Below are 27353 nucleotides of genomic sequence, written 5' to 3'. Positions count from 1 at the left end.
TGTTAGTGATTTGTTTGCTGATAACATTCTGCTTTCACAGAGGTGTGACTATTCAAAGTATTTATGCATCAACCGGGATGACAAAACACCACTTGGATTTCCACTCGATCCGACCGCGTTCAGCGATTTGATTCGGTCGCGCCACGCGGAGAGAGCAATGTTCTGCAGTTCTCGGAAGAAGCCGGTCGTGTATACAAACTTTCCTGTCTTTGCCGGAACGTTATCTGGACCGGCGTGACGATCACGTAGTTTCTTAGGTCTGTGGGGTGAGACGAGCAAGACCAAGAAAGGAGGACGAAAAGTAGAAGCAGCACTTTTAGATAATAGACGCTTGGGAAAGCGATACTTTCTTCCACGCCTACTATGCTGCTCTCGTTGATCTCAGAAGATGAAAGGGCGCGCCCTCGCGTCGCCCGTACCGTCGGAGATGCGGTGTGCAAATGGCGCCCCAATCGCTCCCTCTCTGCGCCCCAGCCGCCTATCTTGCCTTTAGGTAGAGCCAGTCCACCACCCCCCACCCCACCCCCCGCACGCCACTGCTGGCAAATAGTCGAGTCGGGTACAGCCATGAAAATGGCTCGTGATCGTCTAAAAACACACTGTTTCTATTTGTTTTGTTTGGAGAAACAGGGAACGCAGAGCTCACAGTTCCGCAGCTTGTGCGGAGGTGCCAGATAAAATCGAATAGGTGCCGGTCCCTCTCTGGGATGGCCCTGGAACGTGTTCCGGCAGAATCCGGCACAGATTTAGCCCTGCTGCTCACGTTCCCTTAGCGATGGCTAGGTATGTCAAGTTTAGTGTTAAAGGCAAACGCGATTACTTTCCCGCCACACTTCGCTACCCCTGTTTCTTGGCCGACGTCTGGCCATTACCCTGACACGGGCAATCAGCCTGAAAGACTAATATTGACTAAGGATTGGGGGGGGGGGCGACGACTTGTCATCCTGGGCGCTCACAGTTGGCTACACAACGTGCGATGCACTTCGTGTGGAGATAAGCCAAGAGAGGCACTCAATATGCGCTCCACACCTTGTTTCCCAGGCTTCATAATTATCTTCGAGGCGCGGTAATCCTGCGTCTTTGCAATTGCGGTGCAATTTCGTCCTGCTATCTCATGGTGTCTGTCATTACCTGAGTGTACTTTTTTTCTTCTTTTTTTAAGAGATTGTAGAAGAGCGACTCACACACATACACACTCAATGGGGAGGGAGGGAGTTCAAGAGCATGAATAGGAGTTGAGAAGGTGTGGTCTGGATGGGTTTGTGGAGGGGTCTGGTTGGGGTCTTGAAGGGGTCTGCATTGGGGTCTTGCATGGATTTTGGAGGGGTCTGGGTGGGGTCTTGGAGAGATCTGGATGGGGTCTTGGAGGGATCTTGGAAGGTTCCGTGTGGGGTCTTGCAGGGGTGTAGATGGGATCCTGGAGCTCATGGAGCCCCCGCTTCAGTCCACTTGTCCCAGTTTTGTTTTCCCCTACCTTTTCTTTCATGCATTGCTTTTGTTTTCCAATTTGACATGTCTCTCTACTCAAGCACCTGCTTATCTTGCTTTGCATCTCTTTTTCTCTCTCCTCCCTACCTCCGTCCCTCTCCTTTTAAATCATTTATTTTTCAAAGGTTCTATAAAATATTTACAGTGTGTGGGCAGAGTTCTTTCTCTGGGAATTTGGGGCATTTTGAAAGCCAGTGATGAAAAGGGAGTGAGGGATAGACGGGAAGAAGGAAAGAGATGGAGCTTGGAAATCACACGGGGGGGTTGAAAGACTAGGTGGAAGAGTGAGAAAGGAGAGCGATAGGAGCTTGCTGAGGCTCATCCAAAGCCGTGCCTGGAATGGGAATGGGCTTGGCTTTAAAAGTGTCTCCCGAATATAAATAAATAAACACAACCGCAGATGTTCCTCCTCCGTGAGGCTTCTTAGCCTTCGTAGCAGAGGGGTTTTGCAACACCTGTTGTGCTGAATGTTCGTCCATGCTTGAGCAAACTAAAATAAAACCAGCTCGGGGACCTATGCGGCATAGTTCAGGGGGTGGGCTTGAGCGGAGAATACCAGGCCTGGAAGGATGAGGGGCATTTCCTCCTATAAAGAGTCCGGTGCAGACTGCCTGTTTCGAGAGCTTGCAGACTGGCACTGATCAACAACATTTGGAAACTCTCAGTGCTATGCATCATGGTTAATTTATACAATGAGCAATTTAAATATCACTCATCGTACCTTTAACACTCACTGTGATAGAAAAGATACGGTTGTTGCTTGGTTGTTACTATGGCAACATAGTCATTTTCAAAACCTTTCCATCGTCCCCAACGCTCCCTTATGAAACGCAATTGGAGTAAATCTTTGTAAGGCACCGTCATGTGAAGTAATCCCTGTGGCACGCTGATCAATACGACAGTACCTTCCTATCACTCTACCTCGATCAAATATCACAGTTCTATTATAGGGTGGATAAGGTAGGGGTCACAATGCACCTGTTGGGAAAACAGCATCTATAAGTGATTCTCAAGCTTTTTCGTATTGACGAGCCTCAATTTGATACACGTTAGGCCACGGATACGATTTTGTCTCTGAGACCCCAATGGGAGTCTGTACTCCAGTTATGGAGATGACAGTAAAACTAGGATCAATACATCCATTATCATTCAGCATTCTCTGATGCTGCTAACGTCTCATAAATCAAATAACTGTGAACTGTGTGTAATTACTAATCACTTTGCTAAGGAACCCCTTGAAGGACCCCTGTTAAGAAAAAACACAGGTATAGGGCATTGGTTTCATGCCATTTGGCATCAAGAATCTCATCTAACGCAGTTTCATCATAACAGAGGACTGCTGTTGTTCACTCCCAAAACCTCCATCTTGTCCTTTTCCAGGTGGGCGGGACAATGTACAACACGGGCCGCCACGTCTCCCTGCGGCTGGACAAGGAGCATCTGGTGAACATCTCCGGTGGGCCCATGACGTACAGCCACCGCCTGGAGGAGATCCGGCTACACTTTGGCAGCGAGGACGGCCAGGGATCGGAGCACCTGCTAAATGGACAGGCCTTCTCCGGAGAGGTGTGTTTCAGTGGTTTTGTGAGCTTGGTTTTCGTGTGTGTATGTGCGCGTGCGTGTGTGCCTGTGGCTGTTTGTTGTGGGTGTCTGCTGCGTGTGCATGTCTTCCCGCTGGTGTGTCAGCGTGCAGGCGTTTCGGTGGAGAGGTCGGAGAACTCTGTATTATAGACCAGGCTTAGTCTCGCCTGCCGAGCTTGTCTCTCCACACCTCGCTTCACTTCATTTCATTGCTGTGCCAGCAACAGGAGAGAACTCCGCCGTAAGCTGTTTGTCAGACCAAATTTGCAAGGGGGGGGTTAAGAAAAATATCCGCTGGCATTGATGTTTTTAGCTTCCATCGTCTCGGAATCCAGTCCGCCAATCGTTTCGTTTAACACAATGTGTCACAGAGATGTGTGATTTAAGGAGACCGTCTGTTGCACACACGACTGCGTTAAATTAGAAACTCCATCAATTATCCTCAGTGACAGTTTGTCCGTCAGAAACAATATCTGTATTTATTTATATTTTAACATAAAGAGGTATTTATCCCACACGCACAAAACCAGGCAGGCAGCGTTTTCTTGTGGGTTTTGAAGAGCCAAGCAGCTGCCACCGCTTTCATTTGTTGTCACTTCCATCGCCACGTTCCACCATCGCCTTTATTATTAATTACCAATTTGTGTGGCAACAAAATAATTGCTACCCTGACAGGCAAATTTATTATAATCAATGATAATCGTTTGTCCCCCAACGGAGAGCCTTTTGTTCTGGTATTTGAAATTGTTATTGACACAAAGGGAAGATTTTTATGTTTTTTTGATTTCGTGATTTTATGAAAGTGACACGACCCGGGCCGGAGAAGGTTTGGACAATGAAAACCCATCAAAAAGCAGAGTTCAAATACAGTCCCTGCCTCTGAGCTGAAGGGAGTTATGGGATTAGCGTCAAAATACTTCCGATATCTGTTCATGTAGATTCCAAGATTCAAGAGGTCACAAGGTTTATTCGTCACATACATATACATACTTCCATACATATATGCAGTGAAATGTCAATTCAATGCACACAATAGCTACCTAAAAAAAATTCTACTTGACCAACTAACTGATTCCTAAAAGACAATGCAGTAATGTGAATAAAGTGAGGTAGTAGTGTGTGTGGAGATATACAGTACAGTATACAACAGTACGGCAGAGCAATACACAACACCGAACAGAACAGCAATACAGCCCAGTATGCAATAACCCAGAACAGTGATACAGTATGCAGTACAGTATGCAGCGTACAGTTAGGCAGTGGAGCCTAATTGTGTGACTCAGTGAGGACCCCTGGTGATTTCAGCGTTAACAGTTCTAATGGCTTGCGAGAAGAAACTCTGTCTCAGTCTCTCTGTTCTCACTGTATGACTGCGGAGGCGCTTGCCCGACCGCAGCAGCTGGTTGTTGGGGTGGTGAGGATCCTTCATGATCCTGCGGGCTCGGCTACTACACCTCCTGGTGTATAAGTCCTGCAGGGAGGGGAGGGTAGTTCCAGTGGTACGTTGAGCTGAACGCACCACCCTCTGCAGGGCCCGCCTGTCCTGAGCAGTACAGTTCCCAAACCAGGCTGTGATGTTTGTTGCCTGTCAGGATGCTCTCCAATGCTCCACAGTAGAAGGACTTGAGGATCCTCACCAAGACCCGGAATTTCCTCAGCTGCCTGAGGTGGTAAAGACGCTGCCTCGCCTTTCTCACCAGAGTGTCTGTTTTTAAAGTCCATGTTAAATCCATGTTTACTTCCCTCGTCACCACCAATTCTCGCACGATCAGAGGCCTGTAAACGGGAACCAGCAAAATTGTGGCGTGATCTGATTTCCCGAAAGCAGGGAGCGAGACGGTCTTGTATCTTCTTGTAAGGTGTGTAGCAATGGTCCAAAGTTCTATCTCCCCTGGTGGCACACGCGATGTGTTGGTTGAAATTAGGCAGAACTTTTTTAAGGTTTGCCTTGTTAAAGTCCCCAGTCACCACCACAGCCGCGTCGGGATGTTTGCTTTGAAATCGGCACAACACATCATACAGGTCCGACGGTGCTATGTCCGTGTCCGCTTGCGGTGGAACATAAACGGCTGTAATGGTGACCGTGCTGAATTCCCGGGGGAGATAAAATGGACGGCATAAGATGGTCAGCTGTTCCAGGTTCGGCGAGCAGGAGCGGGAGAGAGTCCTGATGTTGTTGCTGGGGCACCAGCGGTTGTTTACCATGAGGCAGATGCCTCCACCTTTGGATCTCGCAAGCCATAAGAACTGTCAATGCTGACCTCACCAGGGGTCCTCACTGAGCCACACACATATGCTCCACTACCTTACTGTACTGTATGTAGCATACTGTACTACATACTGTGTCACTGTCCAGGGTTGTTCGGTGTTACCGTATTGCTGCGCTGTACTGTTGTATACTGTGGTGTATATCTCAAAAACACTACCTCACTTTATTCACATGCCACTTTAATGCACATATCTGTATATACATAATTAGCCTATCCCATATACATAAGTCTATCCCATTTACATAAGCCTATTCCCTTATCTATTTTATTTTATTTTATTCTATATATTTTGATTTTATTCTATAGTATTAGACTTACTGCATTACATTTTAGGAATCAGTTAGCTGGTCAAGTAGAAATTCTTAGGTAGCTACTGTGTTCAGTCTAGAACATATTGTGTGTAATCACCGGGTGCGTTGCATTCACATTTCACCGCATTTATGTATGAAAGTATGTATATGTATGTGACGAATAAACCTCTTGAATCTTGAATCTAGTCGGTTTCGGCAAGTAGTGCTTCAGCCTTCAGGAAGTCCATAGAAATACCATAAACATGTTCCTTGAAAATGATGCAAAGGGGGGAGGGACACAATTAACTCTGCCGCTGGAAATGAAAAAGGTAGGAGAGCTTTACATCCCTCCATCCCCTCCGTACGAGTGTATGAAGGTCCTTGCATTGTTCCTTGACCGGCTGTGAGGGATACAATTAATGCAGAGATGCACTGCACAGTGAATTTAAAACCAGCTGAGTTGGGAGCGTGCGTTCGCCTTCCATCCGAACAAAGCTTCACGCAGAGCGAGACGCTTGAGTCTGAGTCCTTTGGCACTGCGATAGACCTCCGAGGTGATGGGAGTCTGGACCGGGTGATGGACCGCACCAGAGATTTGACTCCTGTAGGAGCCTCCTGTGTGGCCCGCAGGTGATCACTGAAATAAGTTTAATATCAATATCCCCACACCGTCCTTCCTGCCTCCTTATCCATCTCCACGAAGCGACAGGCTTCATAGAAATGTGCCCAGCCGCCGATGCAGTGCAACAATCAGTCAGGATCTGCCTGCCTGTATATATTATAACAGTGATTGATGGGTCGGCGGATTCGATTCATTCATATGTCCGTTTTCTGTTGGTTTTGGGAGAACCTAAACGCATTTTTTCTAATTATTATTGAGCTTGTCTCCGGAGAAGGGTATGGGGCTGGGAAGAAGGTGCGTCTGATCGGCACTGTGTCCAACGCCGCCCACCACAACTGCCGAGCCTCACAAATTGATTGTGAGACTCATGCCTATCAAGCAGTTCATACGCTCACATGCCACATTTATTTCCTTCTTTCTTCCTAATCTCACTCCGAAACTCTTGGTGAAACTTGGCAGCCCTGCTGCCCACTAAGAAAAAATCACGGCTGAAACGTGAAAAAATGTGTGATCGCTGACTGACTGATGAAACACAATTGTTTGGGGTTAGGGGGTTTTGTCTTGACTGAAACATTAATACCTGTGTGCCTGTAAGCTGTCGGGCGCACGCGCGTATGCAAGGCAGCCCTCTCTGCTGAAAATACGTTCCCGCGCGCACGCATTCACATGTGTCTTGGGTGATCTGATCACAAGTGGACAGCTCTATAGCTGTCTACACCTGGCATTGGAATGTGTCCACATGCGTCTTGAGTGATCGGGTCTCGCTTCCTCGCTCTATACAGTACGCAAATAAACACGTACATCATTTCCGTTTGCAAAGATAAAATGCGAAGACCTTGGCACGCAGGGTAGTACTCTGTTGGTATCGGTATCACTTTAAGGTACTGGTAGGGGTATCGTAAGTTCTGGAATTTTCAGGCCTTTATTTTTTGGTTTCATTGAGACCGCCTGCATCCCAGTCGCTACACTCGACAGCGTGTAATACAACACGAGCAATGACGGTTGTGCAACACATTGCTTTTCAAGAGGAGTTGTTCTTGTTTTAGTTTTCTTTAGTTGCTTTTGGGTTGTTTTTTTTTGGCCTGCTCCTCTCCCGCACTTCGTTCCTCAATCATGGAGCTGGCAACAAAAAAAAACTTCCTCCTTAAAACATCCGCAGCCCACCACCACATATTCACGGAGCCAAAGCCGCGGCTTCAAGGTTCGCCAAGATGAAATGGAAAATATGGAGAACTGTCGCTCTCTTTCACTCCATCTGTTTTTCTCTCTCTTTCTGTCTGTCTGTCTCTCTCCCTCTCGCCCTCGTCTGCAAATGAGTGGTGGCTGTGCATGTCCTTGAAACAAGAACAAAGAGAAAAATATTAAAACTTAAAAAGCAAAACATCCCTGTGAAATGGCAGCCTGTGGGAGGATGTGGAGCGAAATGAGAGATGTGGGGGGGTTCAGCATTAACACTCCAAAGAATTTGTGTCTAAAAAAACCCCCAATATATCTTCTAACTCATCTTGCTCTTTATTTTCTGCCTTTTCCCAACTACCCTAGTAAAGGCTTTTTAAGTGTGTGTGTGTGTGTGTGTGTGTGTGTGTGTGTGTGTGTGTGTGTGTGTGTGTGTGTGTGTGTGTGTGTGTGTGTGTGTGTGTGTGTGTGTGTGTGTGTGAGAGCCTGTATGTGTGTGAGCCTGTGTGTGTGTGCTGTAACGGTTTGATTGTTATTGTTCAGGGGTCTTACACGCTTCCACCATCGCGGGCATTCCAACACCTCGGGGTTAATTTATGCTCCGCTCCCTAGAGCTGATTCACAGTCAAATCTGCAAATGAAACACCTTGGTTTTTTAATAAGTGCTAAAATATTCCAAATATTGTTCCCTCTCCAGGTTCCCTGTATTTTTAATTTTTTTTTTTTTTCATCTAATCACAGGAGACCTAGCTGTCCTCTTCCCTGTGCTAAAATGAAGTCTAAGGTTACTGTTACCCAACTTTAAACACTTTAATCCCTTAATTGAAATGTGAAGCATGTGGGTTGTTTATGCGGTAGGTGTCGTGTGAGGAATCTTTGATGACACCACGACACGGAACGTAGACAACATGGAAATGTGAGCTACAGTATGTATGTGCGGACGCTTTCCAGTAGTCTGGCCCACGACCCAAAATGAGAGACACCGCAGCACCGATGCAAGCATTTGCGTCTATAACCTGCCTACGATGCAGCATTTTACACCAAAGACCCCTTGTGTAAAGTCAGCGAGCCAATGAATTTCACCGTCTATCCACAAATAAGCTTTTGGATCATGGTGTTATGTAAGGAAGGAAGCATTGGAATTGCTTCGTTTCAACATAGTTGTTGGCTAATTAGTGTAACCATACGGACCTTGTTTTCTTGGTTGCATTGATTTTTCTCTGCAATATTCTCCCATACAGCATTTCATTCACAGCAAAAAGATTATGTGGATTTATAATTATTTCCTTTCTGGCTACATCCTCTTGATAGTATTATGTTCTTGCTCTGAGTCACATTGCACTTGACATGGTTTCGATAGGAGGTCCAAGTAAATCAGCTGCTAAACTTAGGAACAGCTGCAGTCGCGATAATTGTCCTTTTGCGCACAGTAAAATTCCGTGCTTGTTCTCAGTAAAACTCGCCCGCTTAATCCGCTTTACGCTACCACTGGGCATTATGAAATGGGGGGTCGGTTTGAGTGAATGGATTCCACCTGGAGGGACTTGATGTCTTGATTGGCGATCATCTGTCGTTGCGATGAAATTAAACGGCAGACACACTTAAAAAGGGATGATTAAGATGTGCATTATGGATTCAAGATTCAAGAGGTTTATTTGTCACATACACATACGAGCATACATGTATGTAGAGAAATGTCATTGCAACGCACCCAGAGATTATGCACAATAAGTACTAACTGACACAATAGATAACTAAGTAACTAACTAACTAAACCAGCTGAACTAACTGAACATAATGCAGTTAGTGAATAGAGTAAAATAAGATAGAATAAAATAAGAGTAAAAAGGTAATATTCTGTGTGGGAATACAAAATAGAAATAAGAGGAATACACTGTTATGTGTATACAGAGCTGTGCAGTAAAGTGGCATGTGAATAAAGAGAGGTAGTGTGTGTTGAGATACATAGTACAGTTATTACAACAGTACGGCACAGCATGCAGTTCAGTAAAGCAGTGGGGGCTGTGTGTGTGTGTTTCAGTAAGGACCCCTGGTGAGTTCAACATTGACAGTCCTTGTGGCTTGCGGAAAGAACCTCAGTCTCTCTGTTCTCACTGTATGACTGGAGGCGCTTGCCCGACCGCAGCAGCTGGAACAGTCCGTTGTTGGGGTGGTGAGGATCCTTCATGATCCTGCGGGCTCTGCTACTACACCTCCTGGTGTATAAGTCCTGCAGGGAGGGGAGGGTATTTCCAGTGGTACGTTGAGCTGAACGCACCACCCTCTGCAGGGCCCGCCTGTCCTGAGCAGTACAGTTCCCAAACCAGGCAGTGATGTTGCCTGTCAGGATGCTCTCCACCGCTCCACAGTAGAAGGACTTGAGGATCCTCACCGAGGAATTTCTTCAGCTGCCTGAGGTGGGAAAGACGCGGCCTTGCCTTTCTCACCAGAGTGTCTGTAAAGTCCATGTTCTCTGTGATGTGGACTCCCAGGTACTTGAAGCTGCTCACCCTGTCGACAGAAGTCCCATTAATCACCAAAGGTGCGTGCGTCCTCGGTTGTAATCCCCTCCTAAAGTCTACAATCAGCTCCTTAGTTTTGCTGACGTTCAGGAGGAGGCTGTTGTCCTGGCACCAGAGTGACAGTTCAGCCACCTCCTTACGGTAGGCCGTCTCGTCGTCGTCATTGATCAGGCCCACCACAATGGTGTATTCAGCAAACTTGATGATGGTGTTGGAGCTGGACCTGGCCACACCGTCATGTGTGTACAGGGAATACAGAAGGGGGCTGAGAACCCAGCCCTGGGGGGATCCTGTGTTCAGGGTGAGGGAGCTGGACATGTGCCTCCCCACTCTAACCACCTGGAGCCTGGTTGTGAGGAGTCCAGGATCCAGGCACATATTATAGATAATGAGTATAAGGAGATTGAGTGAGTATTACATATAAGAAATCAGCTATGTTTAATACTAATCTTGTGAAGTGTAAGAATGTGATCACCATAAGCAACCATTCCAAGCTCCTTTAAATCCCTGTCAATCAACACAACTTCTGTGTGGATTTGTCTGAATAGACCTGCACATTAGAAACTCACACTGAGGTAATATCACCATGGCAGATTATCACTTATGCAGTACAGCTTTTTATTTTTTCATCCGCAAATGATTATCATTAGCCACTAAACTGCACACTTCACCCTCGTCGCGATGCTCTAATTTGAGAAGGGCTTGTCGGTTAAATCTACATCTAACGCTGACATGTTGCCCGTAATGAAGGAAAGAACAATTCAAATACCAGAATTAAGTACTCACAACCGCAATAATTTGAATTAGTCGATTAGTCACTCAAACTGGCGACCCGGGCTTTGTGATAATGTTTAATAACTGATACCGCATCTGTCATGAGAGGTACAGTAGGTAGGACAACAGGTAGATAGGTTGGTATGTGGTAGGATTGATGTAGGTAGGTAGGCAGGTAAGTGGGAAGTTTGGTTGTAAGGTAGGGGCGGTAGGAAGTTTGATAGGAAGTTAGGCAGAAAGGTTGATAGGTAGGTAGATATATAGCCGGGTATGTAGGTGGGTAGTCTTGGTCTTTGTGATTGTGCCAATAAAGGTAGATTGATTGATAGCCGGGTAGGTAGGTTGATGGATAGGGTTGGTAGGTTAGTAGATGGATGGATGCGTTTGTTAGCTTTATGAGAACTCACTTATATCCATGTGAAGGAGGGGAGCCAGGATGGAGAGCCAGGCACCGAGAGAGTCAGTTCCAGCTCATCGCTCCCCGTTAGCGCCGCACACCTCTCTTCCACTATCGACAAACTGTCGTCATATTTCCCTACATCCCCCGGGAGCCAGGCCACCCATCACCACATAAAGAGGCTTCATACCGCTGTTATGCCACCCCCCACCATCACCTTTGGCAATGTATTCACTGCGGTTTCAATATCACTCCCATCCATTGCTGGCAAGGCCGCCTGAGCATCCTGCGTGTCTGGCAAACATCACTTAGGAATTCATTGTGGAAAGGGTGGGGGGGGCGGGGACAAGCTTACAAACCCACAGAACAGCCGCTGTCTCTTCAGACTGCTTGACAACTACATGTACGTCTTCCGCCAATTAGCAAGTGGACAGAAACTTGCTGCCTTGCCAGGGAAGTTAAAGGAGTAATTGGGCCTGGCAGATTGCAGGCGATCTCAATGAAAATCTTTGCTGTTTGAGGCGTTTCGCTGAGAAAAAAATACAAGGCAGTGACCAGTGGAAACAGTCTTCAAATCAGCCTTGCCAGTTCCTCTGCCAGATTCGTACCAAATGGTATAACATATATACTGTATATATATCCGTTTGCACGAGTGGGCTTCTGTCTTTTTGTCTCTGGGTGTGCATCCATCCATCAAAGGGGGCTGGTGTGGCATACTGCTTATCAAACTGAGGGTCCTTTATATGAAAAAGGTCAAGCATCACTGCTCCATATAATGTCCTTGTCTCTGATCTGTTGAGGTTGGCGTGCCTCTAGCTCTATGTATGTAATGGTCAGGAATTGTTGATGCAGCTCTTCAGTGAACACACAGAAAATGTGGTAAATATTGAGGTGCTGTGGGGTTCAATTGGTCTCTACCCTCTGGAGCGCCTCTCAAGCGCAGCTTTGTCTTTACTCTGGCTCTATTTATTAACTTGATTTTAATGAGCTCCCGCATCCACCGACTCCTTCTGTCTCTTTCCATACGCCTGCCTTCCCCATCTCTTCAAGGGTCCTTCTTTTTATCCATCTTGGTGTTTTTCCATTTTCCTCTCCGTTGCATTTGGCAGCCGTGGCCCATCTTTTCTTCAGACGCCACGCTGGTCGCACTATTACCCAACACTGACCAAAGTGTCTCCAGTTTGTCGTAGAGGCAGCATGAGGGCGTTCTTTTTGGCAGAAGAACCCTCATCAGATCAACCCCATCACGCCCTTCCTCCCTCGCCTGCGTTTAGTTTGCATTTATAGACGTTCTGTCGCACCACCCCAACCCCCTCTTCATAATTACTCTCCTCTTTGCATTTGTTAATTTAATTCCTTCTCATATTGCGCGTGCCAATCTTTCTGCTGGGGAACAGGGAGTGAGAAGTTATAGATCCAGAGAGAGAGAGAGCAATGTGAAAGTCGTTTGCTTCGCTGTGGGCTTGCATTTGGACCCCTCATTGTGTTTAAGCACCTTTCTGACTTCCCATTAATTTTGCCTCAGCCTGAGAGTTTCCTGGACTGTTGTGGGGGCGCGCTAATGATATAACTCACCATTTTATTTATCTTTCTCTCATTCAGAAGTCAAGGCTCAGTGACAGTACCACCGAAGGCATAATTAAATGTGATGGGAGAAAAGAAATAAAGCAGTGAATGAAATTCTGTCTCCTTCCTGTATGGTCAATCGGCATCCGTGGACTTGACCGCAGGCCGTTATCTGAATATACAGTATATCTAAGCACCTTGGACTCCCACGCTCCACCTCAGCAGCTTTTCATTTTTACAAGTCAGAAGTTCTGCAGAAACCTGCAATGTGTAAACATCATTAAGGTGCTTGAATATTGAAGCTGGAACAGCTGGAGCAGGTGAACCATCTGTTTCAGCTGAAAGCACACCTATCACCTCAGGCACTATAGTGGGGGGTTTTTTTTTAGAGCCCTCAGACGACACGGACTGTAGCTTTTGCCAGAACGGCGAGGGTCCAACAGTACCCATTTTTCCACACATCCTCCCTGCTCCTTCTCTTGTAAGATTTTCTCTTCGCACCCCAACAGAAAAGCAGGAAAAGGTGCAGCATTCTGATCACCGATCACTGGTCCTATGAGATCCAATCTATGCCAAAACGTTTGATCCATAATCAATATCTCCTGTTAAATCTATTTCACGTTACCACGGGGGGGAGGGGCGGAAGGGGCGGTTCAAGTGCCGAGCAGGGTTTTCGCGTCTAGAGGGAAATTGCAAGACGTGGACGTGGTTCTATTCCCGTGAGTTCAACGTGATGTTCTTTGTTTTCCAGGTTCAACTGATCCACTACAATCACGAGCTTTACACAAACTACACAGAGGCAGCTAAGAGCCCAAACGGACTGGTCATAGTGTCCATATTCATGAAGGTGAGTTTCATTTCACAGTGCATGTGCATGTGCAGTTGTATTCACTAGAGCCTGCTTTTGGGAAGGATCTCACATTTAGATATTATTTTGATTCAAGTTCAAGAGATTATTTGTCACATACGTGTACATACAGTCATACATATATGCAGTGAAATGTCATGACACCCGGTAATTACACACAATAAGCTCTATAAGCTCTAAAACTACTAAAAAATACCAAAATGTGCGTAATCGACACAAGGTGCTCGCTCAGGCAGCCGCAAGGGGAGGCGCCACAATCGCGATTCTGGGTCCTATAATTATATAATAGAATTAATTGACTGTGTTGTATTTAATATACATTTAAATCCTCCTAAATGAAACTTAGCTGAACTTACGTACCTCCAGCACCGACAGACTCTAATATGATTCTATATATATATAGCCATATATTATTGTATATATTATTACATTATATACATAATGAGAATTGCGACCGACTTTTCAGTGTACCATGTGATGTCTATTAAAAAATTGTCATGGATCAAATTCTACATGTTCAATATGGAAATTTGATATTTAAATTCCACTGGCAATAACTTTCAGTACGTATGGAATGTTTCATAGAATCTTTTTTTTACTGTATATAAATGTATTTACTAGAGTTCATTGCACATTGTGTTCAAAACAAAAAGCTAATAAAAAAATATATAAAGAAAAATTTTGCCTTAAAGATAGTTTTTCAAAATATAAAAATTATATACCTAACTGTCAGTAGTAGGAATATTTAATTTGTACAAAAATGGTTGCATAAGCTACAAGCAAAGTATTAATATTGCAATTTGCTAAATCGATTCATTCGAATGAAACGATTTAGGAATTGAATCGTACTTTATATTAACCCCATTATTTACAGTACCTAATGTGATATTGCATACAAACCACAGTATCTCTGTTAACGTGTATATACACCGATCAGCCACAACGTTAGAACCACTGACAGGTCCACTGACCAATGGCACCTGTCAAGGGGTGGGATATATTAGGCAGCAAGTGAACAGTCAGTTCTTGAAGTTGATGTGTTGGAAGCAGGAAAAAAGCGTAAGGATCTGAGCCACTTTGACAAGAGCCAAATTGTAATGCTAGACGACTGTGTCAGAGCATCTCCAAAACAGCAGGTCTTGTGGGGTGTTGCTGGTATGCAGTGGTTAGTACCTACCAAAAGTGGTCCAAGGAAGGACAACCGGTGAACCGGTGACAGGTTCATGGGCGGCCAAAGGCTCACTGATTAAGAGCAAAGTCTAGCCCGTCTGGTTCGATCCCACAGAACAGCTACTGTAGCATAAATTGGTGAAAAAGTTCATGCTGTTAGGATAGAAAGGTGTCAGAACACACAGTGCACCACAGCTTGCTGTGTATGGGGCTGTGTAATAGCAGACCAGTCAGAGTGCCCATGCTGACCCCTGTCCATCGCCGAAAGCGTCTACAATGGACACGGGAGCGTCAGAACTGGACCATGGAGCAATGGAAGAAGGTGGCCTGGTCTGATGATTCACGTTTTCTTCTACATCATGTGGATGGCCGGGGTTAGGGTCCGATCCGATTGAGCATCTGTGGGATGTGCTGGATCAACTTACAGGACTTAAAGGATCTGCTGCTAACGTGTTGGTGCCAGATGCCACAAGACACCTTCAGAGGTGGCTCCCCCTCGCGGTACGAGGGGGAGCCACACAATATAAGTGGTTATTAGTGGTGGTTTTAATGTTGTGGCCGATCGGTGTATATTGTTTGTATGTGTTGTTTGTTTAATACTGCAGCGAGTTTCATTCCTTTCCTCCAAGATTGAGTTTATTTTCAAGGATTCCGGCTTCATCACCACGCACATTGTACACACATTGCACATCCACGTTGACCTTGTTAGAGGAATTCAGACAAACAGAGCTGCTCACAGGCGTGATATTGTGGTTTCAGGGCAAAACGTACAACCGTGGGGGCCGAGACATACTTATCAGTTCATAAACGAGTACAATTCTTTAAAGGCGAGTCCTTTCGAGGCATTGGCAAAGTTTTGTTGGCGGCCTCGGCCACCCCTGACACAAGTCACCTTTCATCACACAGGCGCTCAGTGCAACCGCACACTAACAGATTTGTTATCTTTGTTTGAGTCTTTAAAAAAAAAGCCGTCCCAGAATCTAAATGAGCCTTCATCTCTTTGGACGCCCCCCCCCCCCTCCCCTCCCTCTTCCTTCCCTCTATCTCACTGTGAATTGAAGCTTGGAAATATACGGCATGAGAAAACCGGCGGCTCAGGAACAATTAGCGATCCAATTATCCCGGCGTAAGTGAAACAGTGTGTTCCCCGACTCTGTCAGCTCAGTGCAGGAGCAAAATAAAAAAATTAAAAAAAGGTGGCGGCAATAACCCCCCCCCCACCCTTAATCCTCCATCTCCACACACACACACACGCACTTCTTGAATGAGCAGCTTGGAGATCAGAGGTGCCGCGAACGTCCGCGACACCGCGAGGACTAAGGAAGTTAAGTTCAGCTGCTAACTGTTAATTAGGTCCCCACTGTCAGCGGTGCTGTCACTTCGACACCAGAGGAGATTCTCTTCTCGGTTCGTGGCGCCACTTCTCCTCCGTCCGTCCGTCCGTCCCATCCCCCGCCGCTGAAAGTGTGGGGGCGGGGTGTGAGGGGTGTCGCTCAGGGCCCGGTACTCGGACCCCACACCGGTGGGCGTTTCGCGATGGCCCGGCCGAGTGGCGAATCACGGCCCGGAACGCGGCACGCGAGTTGGACACGGGCGGGGAATCTTATCAACTCCACGAGCTATCAATGTCATTATGTAAAACCGTGTGCGACTGACAATCCAAATTAACGAAACACAGGGATTCTAGCGAAGTGTATCATCATCACCGCAGCACTGCCACGTATTATTAGATGACCGAAATTGTCTTTCTGGAGAGTCGTTGCAGCGATGCTCACGCGGCGAGCGATGCGGTTCAGAGACGGAGCGACCAGCTAGAAAATCACTGCGATAAATGCCTGCCAGGCAGAGCCAGGCCCCATGCTAGATAAAGAAACATGGCCCTGAGAGGGGAAAACCGTCCTTGCCACGCAGACAGAAATACATTGCCAGGACTTGAGTTTTTATTCTCGCACAGTCCCAATGCCCGTAGTTGAGACTCATGGGCAACAACACTGAAGCAGAGAGCCAGTGCTTAGCCACACCCCGCACGCAGATCTCTCTTGATGTTATTCCGGCTTTGTGACTTATTTTGTCTGCGGCCCCCCCGTTTGTTTTCATATCGCCACACACTGCGCTCTCATTTGGGTGAGTTAGCACGGCTCGCTTCTCTGGACATAGCGCCCCCGGGGGCCGTCGGGGGCCTCAGTTTGGGAGACGACAGCAGTGCCGGAGGGAAACAAAACATACAATGTAGTTAGCGGTAAAGCAACCCAGTCTCACACGCTTTCATGCTCATAGTCACGAAAATGTATCTCTTGAATCGTGTCCAGGAGTACGAATATCCGACTTTGTTTGTACTACACAGAACAAAATTCAAGCCAATTCGTTTGAATGGGGAGATTGTATTCGACTTTGGAAGAAGGGGGCATGGGGAAGGGGAGGGCACAGATACACACACTAATACCGTTTTCACACCAAAATTGGCGGATCGAGGTTTTTTAAACCCGCTAAAAATAGGTGATTGACAACTTCCCCATTGCCAGGAGAAATACCGTTTTTTTTTCTGGTGTCACGTTCGACGTCACAAACATGTCGGAAAAGGGGCGGTAATGGTTCCAGTGTGATTGGAAACAAAACATTAGAGGAGACGGCAACTTTAACAAACTATGTAAAACTGTAAAACTTGTCAAAAAAGTTTTTTGAGCCTTAATAATCGGGTCATTCATGAATGACCCAACACAAGACTAGAAGCAGCATGGAGCTCCGGCAGGATACTGCGCAGCGGTCCTTCAGTGGCGGAGCGTAGGTGCCGGCATGGGGCAATGCTGGGGTGACTCGGAAGCGTGGGGGTTATCCGCTGTGCACCCCACACTCAAAACATTTCATGGTCCCCCATGCGGGGAAAAAATTCAATAACTTCTGATTTTGATTTTGGATTCTAAATGGGATATGAAATGATCGAATGACACACGGATATTATTGTCTATTAACGCGCCAACATTGGAACTTAACACCGCATCGCATTGTGCCAGTAAAGGGGCCAAAATTAGCGGGTCAACCAGGGTGTCCTGTTCACATCAGAGCCGATCAGAGGTGGAGCCGATTAAAACCCGTGTCTATTGCAGTGTCATTTGACCCAGGACTGAAACCCGGGAATTTCCTTTCCCACTGATGACAAATGCCAGATGTTAGTGGGTGTTACCGGGTTTTTGGTGAAGTGGGAAAGGGGTATAAAACAAACCTGACGAAAGTACGCCACTGTGGGGAGGTGGTGGGGTTTAAAACATCCATGCTACCCCCAATGGATGTTTTGGGTTTAAATTTCCTGGGTGGGTTTTGCTTTTTCTCTGAATGGTCTATTAAATCAAAAGTTGGGAGAGGATAGAAAATAGAAATAAAAATTATAACCCATCAGCCAGTGCGGTAAACATTTCCATGGTTACAGCGAGCGCCACAATCAGAAACATTGCTGTTACACTTAGGATTATGGGTAGTGTAGTCTCCATGACATCACAAATAAAATGTTTTTCTTAAAACAAGGTTGGCATCATTTGGACTTGTGGCTTCTACAGGAGCAAATACAAATGATTATATCCATTGCATAATACTTACGCTACTATTTATAAACATTTGAAACATAACATTAACCCTAATCCTTTAAACTACAAAAACTACAACTCTGCACCATTTTGTAATGCATCTTGATGCAATTGCCTTATAGGTAAGGTAGTTATATTAAGAAAACCTACAAATGACTGAATTTATAGGTAAAAAAAAACGAAAACAACATGCATGTGTTAGTAGGGGTTAATTTGGTCGGTGAATATACCTGCCTTTTACATATGCCCTGACATAAGCCCTGAATTACATGTGAGGCCTTTTCAGTGGCAGCCCCGGTTGACACTAGCTAAAAGTCCAGAGCTGTCCAAAACAGTTTCCCTTTTTTGCTTTTAAGTACTGAGATATAGGGCTTCAAAGGTGACCTCTGGTTGGTGTTCAAAGGTCAATATCTCAGTTTAGGGTCCACTGAAATATCTCAAACTAACATATGATAGAAAAGAAGAGAAAAGAAGAGAAAAGAAGAAAATCCAACCCTGCCATAGCAGGGGGGTGCCAAGTGTGGATTCAAAGAGCATTTACACTCTAAATTGAATCAAATCAGATTTTTTTTTATTTTTATTTATATATATTTTTTATTTTTTTACTTTGTGGAAGGACAAGACCACAATTTTGGAAAGGTCTCTTCTTGTCCTGCAGAACTCAGGAGGGACTGCAGGGCCTTTTCTGCTGCTTGGAGGTGCTACAATATAATACCGACCTCATACACCAGAACTAATTGGGACCCGTGCACACACTTCACACACACACACACACACACACACACACACACACACACACACACATTATTTATGTTTTGTCAATGCACGTTGTCGTCTGATGTTTCTATTTTTACGTTTCATGTTTTTCCTTGTACATGTTGTGGTTTGGCGCTATGTTTATCTTTCTCACCCATGGAGGTTCCCCCCTCTTGGAGAAGTAATGATGATTAGTTGTTTAAAGACCAAAACATGGTAAGATCGTTCTCCAAAGAGGGGGATTGGTGGCGGTCTTGTATAATGAAAAGCTGTGTTCTTGTCATCCCACAGGTCGTCCACAGGACAGAGTTATAGAAAGCAGTTCTTGATGATTAAAGAAGGGATAAAAAGTGGCATGTCAGGTTGAGAAGTTCAACCTCCCTTGCAGACTAACTCTGTCCTGGATGCAATAGGCATGCAACACAAATACTCTGTGTTGTATGCCCAGCATTTTGACAGCACGGGTTCCAAAAAATAAGGAAAAATAAATCTCCCCATTCAAATGAATGAAATTCCGTGATGTGTGGCACGAAAAAGGTCAGACACTTGTACTCCGGGACACGATTCAATAGATCAATATTTTCCTGACTATGAGCCTGAAAAACCGTGAGACCAGGTTGGGTAAACATCATTGTAAGTCTATTATAACACCAGCTTGTTTATTAACTTGCTGTATTTTGTTTACACATACTGTTTATGTTAATGTTGTTTTTACACTTATTAAGTATTTCAGGGGCTACAAAAGTTCATGATAAATAAGTAATAATTCTAAAAATTAAAACAACATAGCAGTGTTTGTTATTTAAAGTGAATCCATGTTTTTACTACATGGAACTACGGTGCAAACAACACTTTACCAAGATGCAGAAACCGCTATTTACACTAACTGTGCTCTTTACACAAAGTAATGACTGAATCAAACAAAACACATGCATTATGGAATAGCTTATTACAAAATGTGGAAAAAACAATTTATTACATTTTGGGAAGTTAATACAGAACGCGGTGCTACTACATGATGCCTTGTTCCAGTCATTATAGAAGAAACAAATAACATTCCACAGGATCCTATTACACATCACTAACACTTTGCTAATCGGTTCCTGCGAGAAGAGGGGGAAACGGAATCGAAATTGTCTTTAGCCCCTCAGGTGCCTTTCTGAGAAACTAAAGAGAAAAAAAATTGAATCTCAGAGAGAAAGGGGGGTGGGGGTGTGAGTGGCTGGTACCTGCGGAGAACCGGGAACAGGTCAGGGAGTAAGTAATTTCAGTCGCAGCGATGGAGGGAGGGAGGGCTGGACTGACTGACCGCGGCGAAAGACATCTCGGCAATTATAGTTGTGAAAAGCGCAGTGAGGGACGGATGGAGACAAGTACAGAGCCAAGTCAGAGGGGCGGTGGTGGGGTGCAGTACATGCATTTTTCGGCCATTAGTGAGTAGGTTATCGTTGTGGTGGTGGTGGTGGCGGGGGACGGGCTAGGACTTTGCAGTAGCTCCACATCTTTTGGTAACTGCACGCCGCGTCAGGGAGGCGAGGTCTCCCCTGACAGCGAGATCCCCAGGGTCTCGGGACGGACGACTGCGTCTTGCCCCCGCTGGCCCGGAACGTTGCTCCCTCGGCTTCGCTTTGAACTTAGGCTTCTCTTGGCTTTGGCGCCTGGGCGGCTCACCTGTTAGAGCACATACAGTTTTGCAGGGCTAAAAAGTCCTTGCTGCAGCCATTTGTTGCATTTCCTCTCCTCTCTCTCTCTTTATACTGTCGAATAAAGCATGAAAAATGCACAAAAAAAAAAAAAAGGCTTGGCTCTTGGCCTTATTAAAAATTATTATTTGGATCCAGTCCATGCGATGCACAAGAGGGAGATTTCCCAGGCAATACATTATTCTCAATCTATTGTGGGGGCTCCTGTGCTTTATTTTTCTTCCTTTTATTTTAATTCAAAGTCACTCTCTGTCTCTCTCTTTCTTTTTATCGCTTCCACTCACAGATTGCAGAAACATCCAACTCGTTCCTGAACCGAATGCTGAACAGAGATACCATCACAAGAATAACATATAAAAGTAAGTGCCGATTCACGCCTGCCTAATGGGCCTCGGACACCCAACTGAATCATTTTTTTTTTCCCCCTGTGCCCTGTTCCCCTTTTGTAACATAATAAAAAAAGCATCAAAGAGATCAATTCATTAAAAAAAATGGTAAATACAGGCCCCACAGAATCTGAGACGTTAAATAGAATTCTGAAGATGGTGCAGACCACAGAGTAGCGGGGCTCTCTATGAGTAAACAGTCCACAGCTTCGCTCTACCGAAAAAAAGCCATAGTATAGCCAGGGTGGAGGGGGGGGGGGTTGGTTGTGTGGAAATCGCCCAGGGCGGGCGGAAAAAAAGGGCCCAATAATTGGATTAATGGTGCAGTGAATAAACACAGTGACCCCTCGTGACCAGGAGGGGTCTCCACGGTGCAGGCGGAGCTCCAGGCGAGGGGCTGGGGAGGGCGGGGTTGGTGCTCTGTCCTCTGAGTCCATCCGGAGGGTTAGGAGGCAGCATGGGCTCTGACAGCTGTCAAAGCTCAGATGCACTCACACACACTGGCATGTGTATGTGTGCGCGCGCCCGCACACACACACACACACATATATAGTGGCCTCTATCTCACGAGTCCTCAGTCATAGCCCCCTCACAACCGGCATGTTTGACACACACACACACACACACACACACACACACACACACATTTTCCCATGCATGTAAGGGCATGCGCGCACACACACACATTCGTACACACCACACAAACAGAATTATGAATGCCAACCAGGCATGAAAGATTTTTCCCCCGTGCAGTTTTCAGAAGCAAGCTGTAGCTGAAAAGAATCTACAAAGAATGCTGCTTAGCGATTCTCAGGTCTCTATTTGGGTGTTTTTCCTCACCTTTGGTGTATTGTTTTTTTGTTTTTTGTTTTTTGTTTTTTTTCGGAGGGAGGGGGTTAATGTCATCCTGCAGTGTGGGCGTGCGGGAGACGCGCCGCTGAATACTGATGGGGAAAAGCAGCGTGGCGGCTTCTAGAGCGCCACCGCCAGCTCATCACCACGGGCCGAGCGAGCGTCGCACCGCTGTCCATTTGTGTGTGTGTGTGTGTGTGAGAGAGAGAGAGAGAGAGGGAGGGAGAGAGACAGACAGAGAGAGATGTCTCTAATTACTGTCCCCGACAGGGGAAAGGGTTCGGGGGGAAAAAGGGGGGCTTTTTTTCTTCTTTATTTTACGCCACCATCAGGCAGCATGCTAAATGATATGTGAAATGAGAACCGAGGCTGTTTAAGGATTTGGGCTGCGATGCGTGGCGGGTTTCTTTATGTAGTGGGGGTTGGGGGAGTAAATCACATCAGATATGTTAACAGAAAGACACGCAGTGTATTCAATAAACCAACCAACATTAGCCAAACTAACGTGGCTTTAAGCGTCTGAGCGACGTCCTACACTGCCGATCTGAGCTCTTCGGAACTCTTCCCCCAGACGACGCCTACTTACTGACGGGCCTGAACATCGAGGAGATTTACCCCGAAACAAAGAGTTTCATCACGTACGACGGCTCCATGACCATCCCGCCCTGCTTCGAGACGGCCACGTGGATCCTGATGAACAAGCCGGTGTACATCACACGGATGCAGGTGAGCCCCAGCGATCGCCAACAGGGCGGCCATGTTGGCGCACAATTATCCGTGGTAGCTTCGAAAGGTTGAGATGTCGTTCGGTCCCCTCGCCGTTTAACACTGCATCAGAAATTGTATTTCTAACAAACGGCATCGCGGATTGGCGAGTTTTTTTGCCGTTTTGCCACTGATACTATCACAAACTTGTACTACGACCAGTATCGCCTGACTTACTACAGGTCTTGTGAGCAGAAAAGGCACGGACACAGACTTTTTCTTATTCGGGGGACATATTTGCGCCAAACTTTGACCATCTGCAGAAAGAACAGAGCTGAGTCTCGGACCGGATCGAACTGGGAACATAGGAAGCCATGCATTGTATCTAAGTGTCCTACATCCATACTGAACCGCATTGACAGTAACTGTGAGTTTTCCCGACACCTAGTCACTTTTCTCAGTGCCTTTCCATCAGGCTTTGATTTCATAGTTTTCCTTCCCCAGTTCTACGGTTCTAGTAATCCCCTCCGGTATAAGCCTACAGCAGGCGGGAGAGAAAAAAACCCCGACCCCTGGTGGTCGGGCCTTTCATGTTTATGTCCTCACGTCGTCATCCTTAGCGTCTTTCCCTCCCGCTCTTCCCCTGTCGCTCCCAGATGCACTCCTTACGGCTGCTCAGCCAGAACCAGCCGTCTCAGATCTTCCTGAGCATGAGTGACAACGTGCGCCCCGTGCAGCCGCTCAACAACCGCTGCATCCGCACCAACATCAACTTCAGCATGCAGGGCAAGGACTGCCCCAACAACAGGGCTCAGAAGCTCCAGTACCGAGGTGGGCAGAACATCTCCGCGGGATAGAGATCCACATTATGTTGTTATTGCACACAAACTCATCCGTATCCTCTCACCTGAGCTCCGTGGTCTCACCGCCTCAAACCAACGACCACTGGTGTTTCTTTATTTTAACCCGAGAATGCATATAATGCATGCATGATGTTTAAGAAAAATGACCGGGATGATGTCCTTTCAAACTAAAATATTTTAATCATCTAAAGTTCTAGGAATTCCATAATTAAGGTGTTGGTTATGTGAACTCATTTTTACTCAGCTACTTTGGAGCCGGGTCGTTTTTGACCGAACATATGCCTTCTATGGGGGCGGCCAAGTTGCTCATGCATTCTAGGGTTACAGACACGATGCATGATTTTAATGAAACCCACGACATTTCTTCCTGATACGCATAAACCAGGGGTTTTGACAACCGGAGGTCATTGGGTTTGTGAATTCCGCTGGGGGGGGTGGGGGGGGGGCTTGCTGCAGTTTCAGCACTGTACAGAAAGTGACGTCAAGTCAAGCTCTATAGGTTTCCATAGTGGAAAGGAAACAAACACATCGTAGCCATCGGGACTTTTTCGATCTTGCTCCAGGTGTGATGGCTGACTCTTTAAGCTCAGCTGAAGCTATTGAAGATCGAGGAAGATCTGCAGAGAGTCTGCAGGCAAGATAAGAGAGAAGTGACCCTGCCTTTCAAAGTGCTGTGATGTCTCTCACAACAAGTAGCCGCTGTTTGGTAAAACCGGCATAGAGCTTAGTGATTAAAAGGTGCAGTCCCGTTACCACAGACGTGACCGAGGTCACTTCATTTGTCAGTGGATGCGGGTGTAGCAGGTTAGATATTCATCGGTGCGATAGTTTTGACATGGAGCGCACTGATCCCTTGAAAACCGGTGCTTTAGAATTGTATTTTAATATCTAAGTCATACCATTCGCAGTTAAAAATTCAGTATAATTATTAAAAAAAAAAATGTTTTTACAATTCTGCGGAGACGGATGTGACGGCTCTTTCCCTGCGTTGTTTGAACTGAAGTGGTTGGAGCAGGAACATGTAATGAGGCCACCTGCTCTGTTTGCTGAACATCAATCCTCTTTAACTGCATTTAATTTGGGCAATTTGTGCATTTAAAGGAAGAAAAGAAACAAAGGAGCCGGTGAAGGGAAAAAAAAAAAAAAAAAGAAGCCTCGGAGGAGGACAGGGAAGAATGTAACACCTGTTTAATGTGACCCAGATACATCTGCATGTGCCGACGCTGAGGAACGGTGCTACAGCTTCACAGGCCAGATGCTAATGGCCGTCCCGCACACTCACACACACACGCACACGCACACGCACGCACAGCTTGTTTGCACAGCCTGTGTTTACCAGTTCCTCTCCACTGTTTCAGTCAACACAACAGGGCACAAATTGTGACTCAAAATGCTAAAATCTTTACCCCTACACCATAAATGCACTGAGGGCACGTGGGAGCCATAGCACCCCAACACACATACACACACACACATTCCTATTATTCGTTTTGTTTTATTCAGGATTCACTCTACTGTAAATGACAGATAGTCAGATATTCAGATTCTCTCTCCCTCTCTCTCTCTCTCTGTCCCTCCCCCTCCCCCTCCCTGCTCCGCTCCGCTCTCCTCGCCTCTGGGATGGAATTTCTCATTCTGTGCAGCAGTTGTTGAGAGATTTAAACTCTCCCCGCCAACCTCAAACCCTCCCGATGGCTAAACAAGAACACACGCACGCACACACACACACACACACACACACCAGTTTCATGCCCAAACATTTGCCTCTTCTCTCCCTCTTTTGCCCCAGAGAGCAGGAAGGGAGAAAAGCGGAGCTGCGCACCTAATTTGTTTTTGTTGAGAGATGTAAATACCTTCAAGGTGATAATTGTCTGGAGGCAAAATCAAAAAAAGGGGGAGCATCTCCTATTGGCTCGGTTTAGGTCAACCATTGGGGTGAGGGGCAACACAAGCGACTCCTCCCTCCCCGAACGAGAAGATGTTGTGGGCGAGTTGAATGCGAAATGCGGGAGGTCTGGCGAGCACGGGGGCGGACCGCGCATGTGTTACAACACGAAGGGCACCAGCAAAGAGAATGCAAAGCAATGTTGTGTTTTGGTATTCAGTCCTCCGTCAATTAATGCCGCAATTTCGGAGTTCCGCGAGGGGAACAAACGCAGTTGATTAGATATGGAGGCGTGGCGCACGTCATTGAAATGATGGCAATTGAGGTCTTTAAATGTGCAGATGAAGCACGAGTCACAGGCCTGCGATTTTCAACCTGTGTCCCATGGCCCCCTAGTGATCCGACGAGTGTGCGGCATGGAGGCCGCCAAATATTAATGTTTGTGTTTTTGTTTTTTTTATCGATAAATATTAAACTAAAGTCATTGTTTTTCTCTCAAAAAAAAAGTGCGATATGCCAATAAATAGGAGCTAAAATAAACCTACCGTGTTCTTTTTCGTCGGTTGTGGGCCGAAAACTTTTTTTATTTTTTATTTTTTTCCAAATGGAACTTGAGTCAGAAAAGGTTGGGTACAGCTGTCACGGGCAGATTTCACATGACCAGCACCATTTTTTAGAAACCGATTCCAATATTTACCCTTTTCATGACACCTCCTTGTTCCTGAACTACCTTGGGGCTGGAGGCTGTCGCTCAGAACACATTACTCCCCCTAAACAGTCTGACTCTCCTTTACCCGCCACCCGCTCCTCACGCACTCCAGCCCATTCAAGCCGTTCAGCTGGAGTGCCGGTTCCTTTTCAAAGCAAAGCTGTATTAAACCGCGAGCGGGGGGGGGCAACTGACTAATACCATGTGGACAGCGGCGGGAAGCTTCTGACAATTGGTAGGGGAGCAAAACAGAGCGCCACACGGTGCACCGTGGAGCGAAATAAGAAAAAGAAAATCAGCCTGCTCACTCCTGTCCTTCTCCTCTGTTCCAGTGAACGAGTGGCTGCTGAAGTAGCGCCCACCCCCCCACCCCACACCCCGCCTCCCCCCACCCCTCCCTCAGATGAGTGTCAAGATGGACGGACGGACGGACGGAAGGACGGATGGAAGGACGGACGGCCGCAGGCGTTGATGGAAGCGAGGCTGGCGAGACGAGGAGGAAGGAGAGGCGATGCCGAGACAGCCGTAACGGGGGGTGGAGGGGGCGGGTGGTCGGGGCGTTAGGGGGGCCGCATCTCATCTAAGATTACTTCATGGCATTGTATAAAGGGTTTAAAAAAAATAAAATAAAAGAAAGAAAGCTGCGGTGGACGTCGAGACTTTGCGCCGCGAGCAAAGAGCCTGTTTTTCCACACAGCGAGAGCCGTCGGGGAAGCCCACCACGCGCTGACGCGCTTCTCCGTCGATCTACACGAACGTTTTGATACCAATTCTGTTTTCGTTGTTTTGTTTCTTTTGGTTGTTTGGGGCGAAAAGGAAAAAATGTAAGAAAAAAAGATTAAACACACCAAAAAACACCCCCCAACCCACCCCCCGCCCCGGCAAAATATGGAAGCATTTACTTAATGGCCTCCGTACCCAGTCGGACAGCGCCGGGCCTTTGTAAATAAAGATTACCGCCATAGACGAGACACTGAAAAGGACTTTGTCACTGACAACCCACCCCACCCATCCACACCCCACCCCCACCCCCACCCTTCAATACTGGCACATACAAGATGAAACTGGTCGGCGAGGGTCTCGCCGGGCCCGTCATCGGTGTCACCGAAAAGGCATGCAACCCCCCGAGAGGGATGACCCACAGCCTTGTCCTGTCATCCTCAGACGGAAGGAGAAAACCGCCTCACGGGAA

General features: G+C 46.5%; 1 protein-coding gene across 1 annotated transcript in view; it reads left to right on the top strand.

The window, feature by feature from the left end:
- Positions 1-26623, top strand: part of ca10a (carbonic anhydrase Xa) — a 155177-nt gene extending 128554 nt beyond the window's left edge. The window contains exons 4-9 of the mRNA XM_080021764.1: positions 2869-3054; positions 13438-13533; positions 21048-21120; positions 22571-22725; positions 23361-23535; positions 26494-26623. Coding sequence (XP_079877890.1) covers positions 2869-3054; positions 13438-13533; positions 21048-21120; positions 22571-22725; positions 23361-23535; positions 26494-26516 — 708 coding nt within the window. The 3' untranslated portion in view covers positions 26517-26623. The remainder of the gene's footprint in view (positions 1-2868; positions 3055-13437; positions 13534-21047; positions 21121-22570; positions 22726-23360; positions 23536-26493) is intronic.
- The last annotated feature ends 730 nt before the right edge of the window (positions 26624-27353 follow it).

The sequence above is a fragment of the Zeus faber genome (genome assembly GCF_960531495.2).
Source record: "Zeus faber genome assembly, chromosome: 20".
In the NCBI taxonomy this organism is placed as follows: Eukaryota; Metazoa; Chordata; class Actinopteri; order Zeiformes; family Zeidae; genus Zeus; species Zeus faber.
Note: the sequence above shows the minus strand (reverse complement) of the source record. Positions and strands in the feature narration are given on the sequence as shown.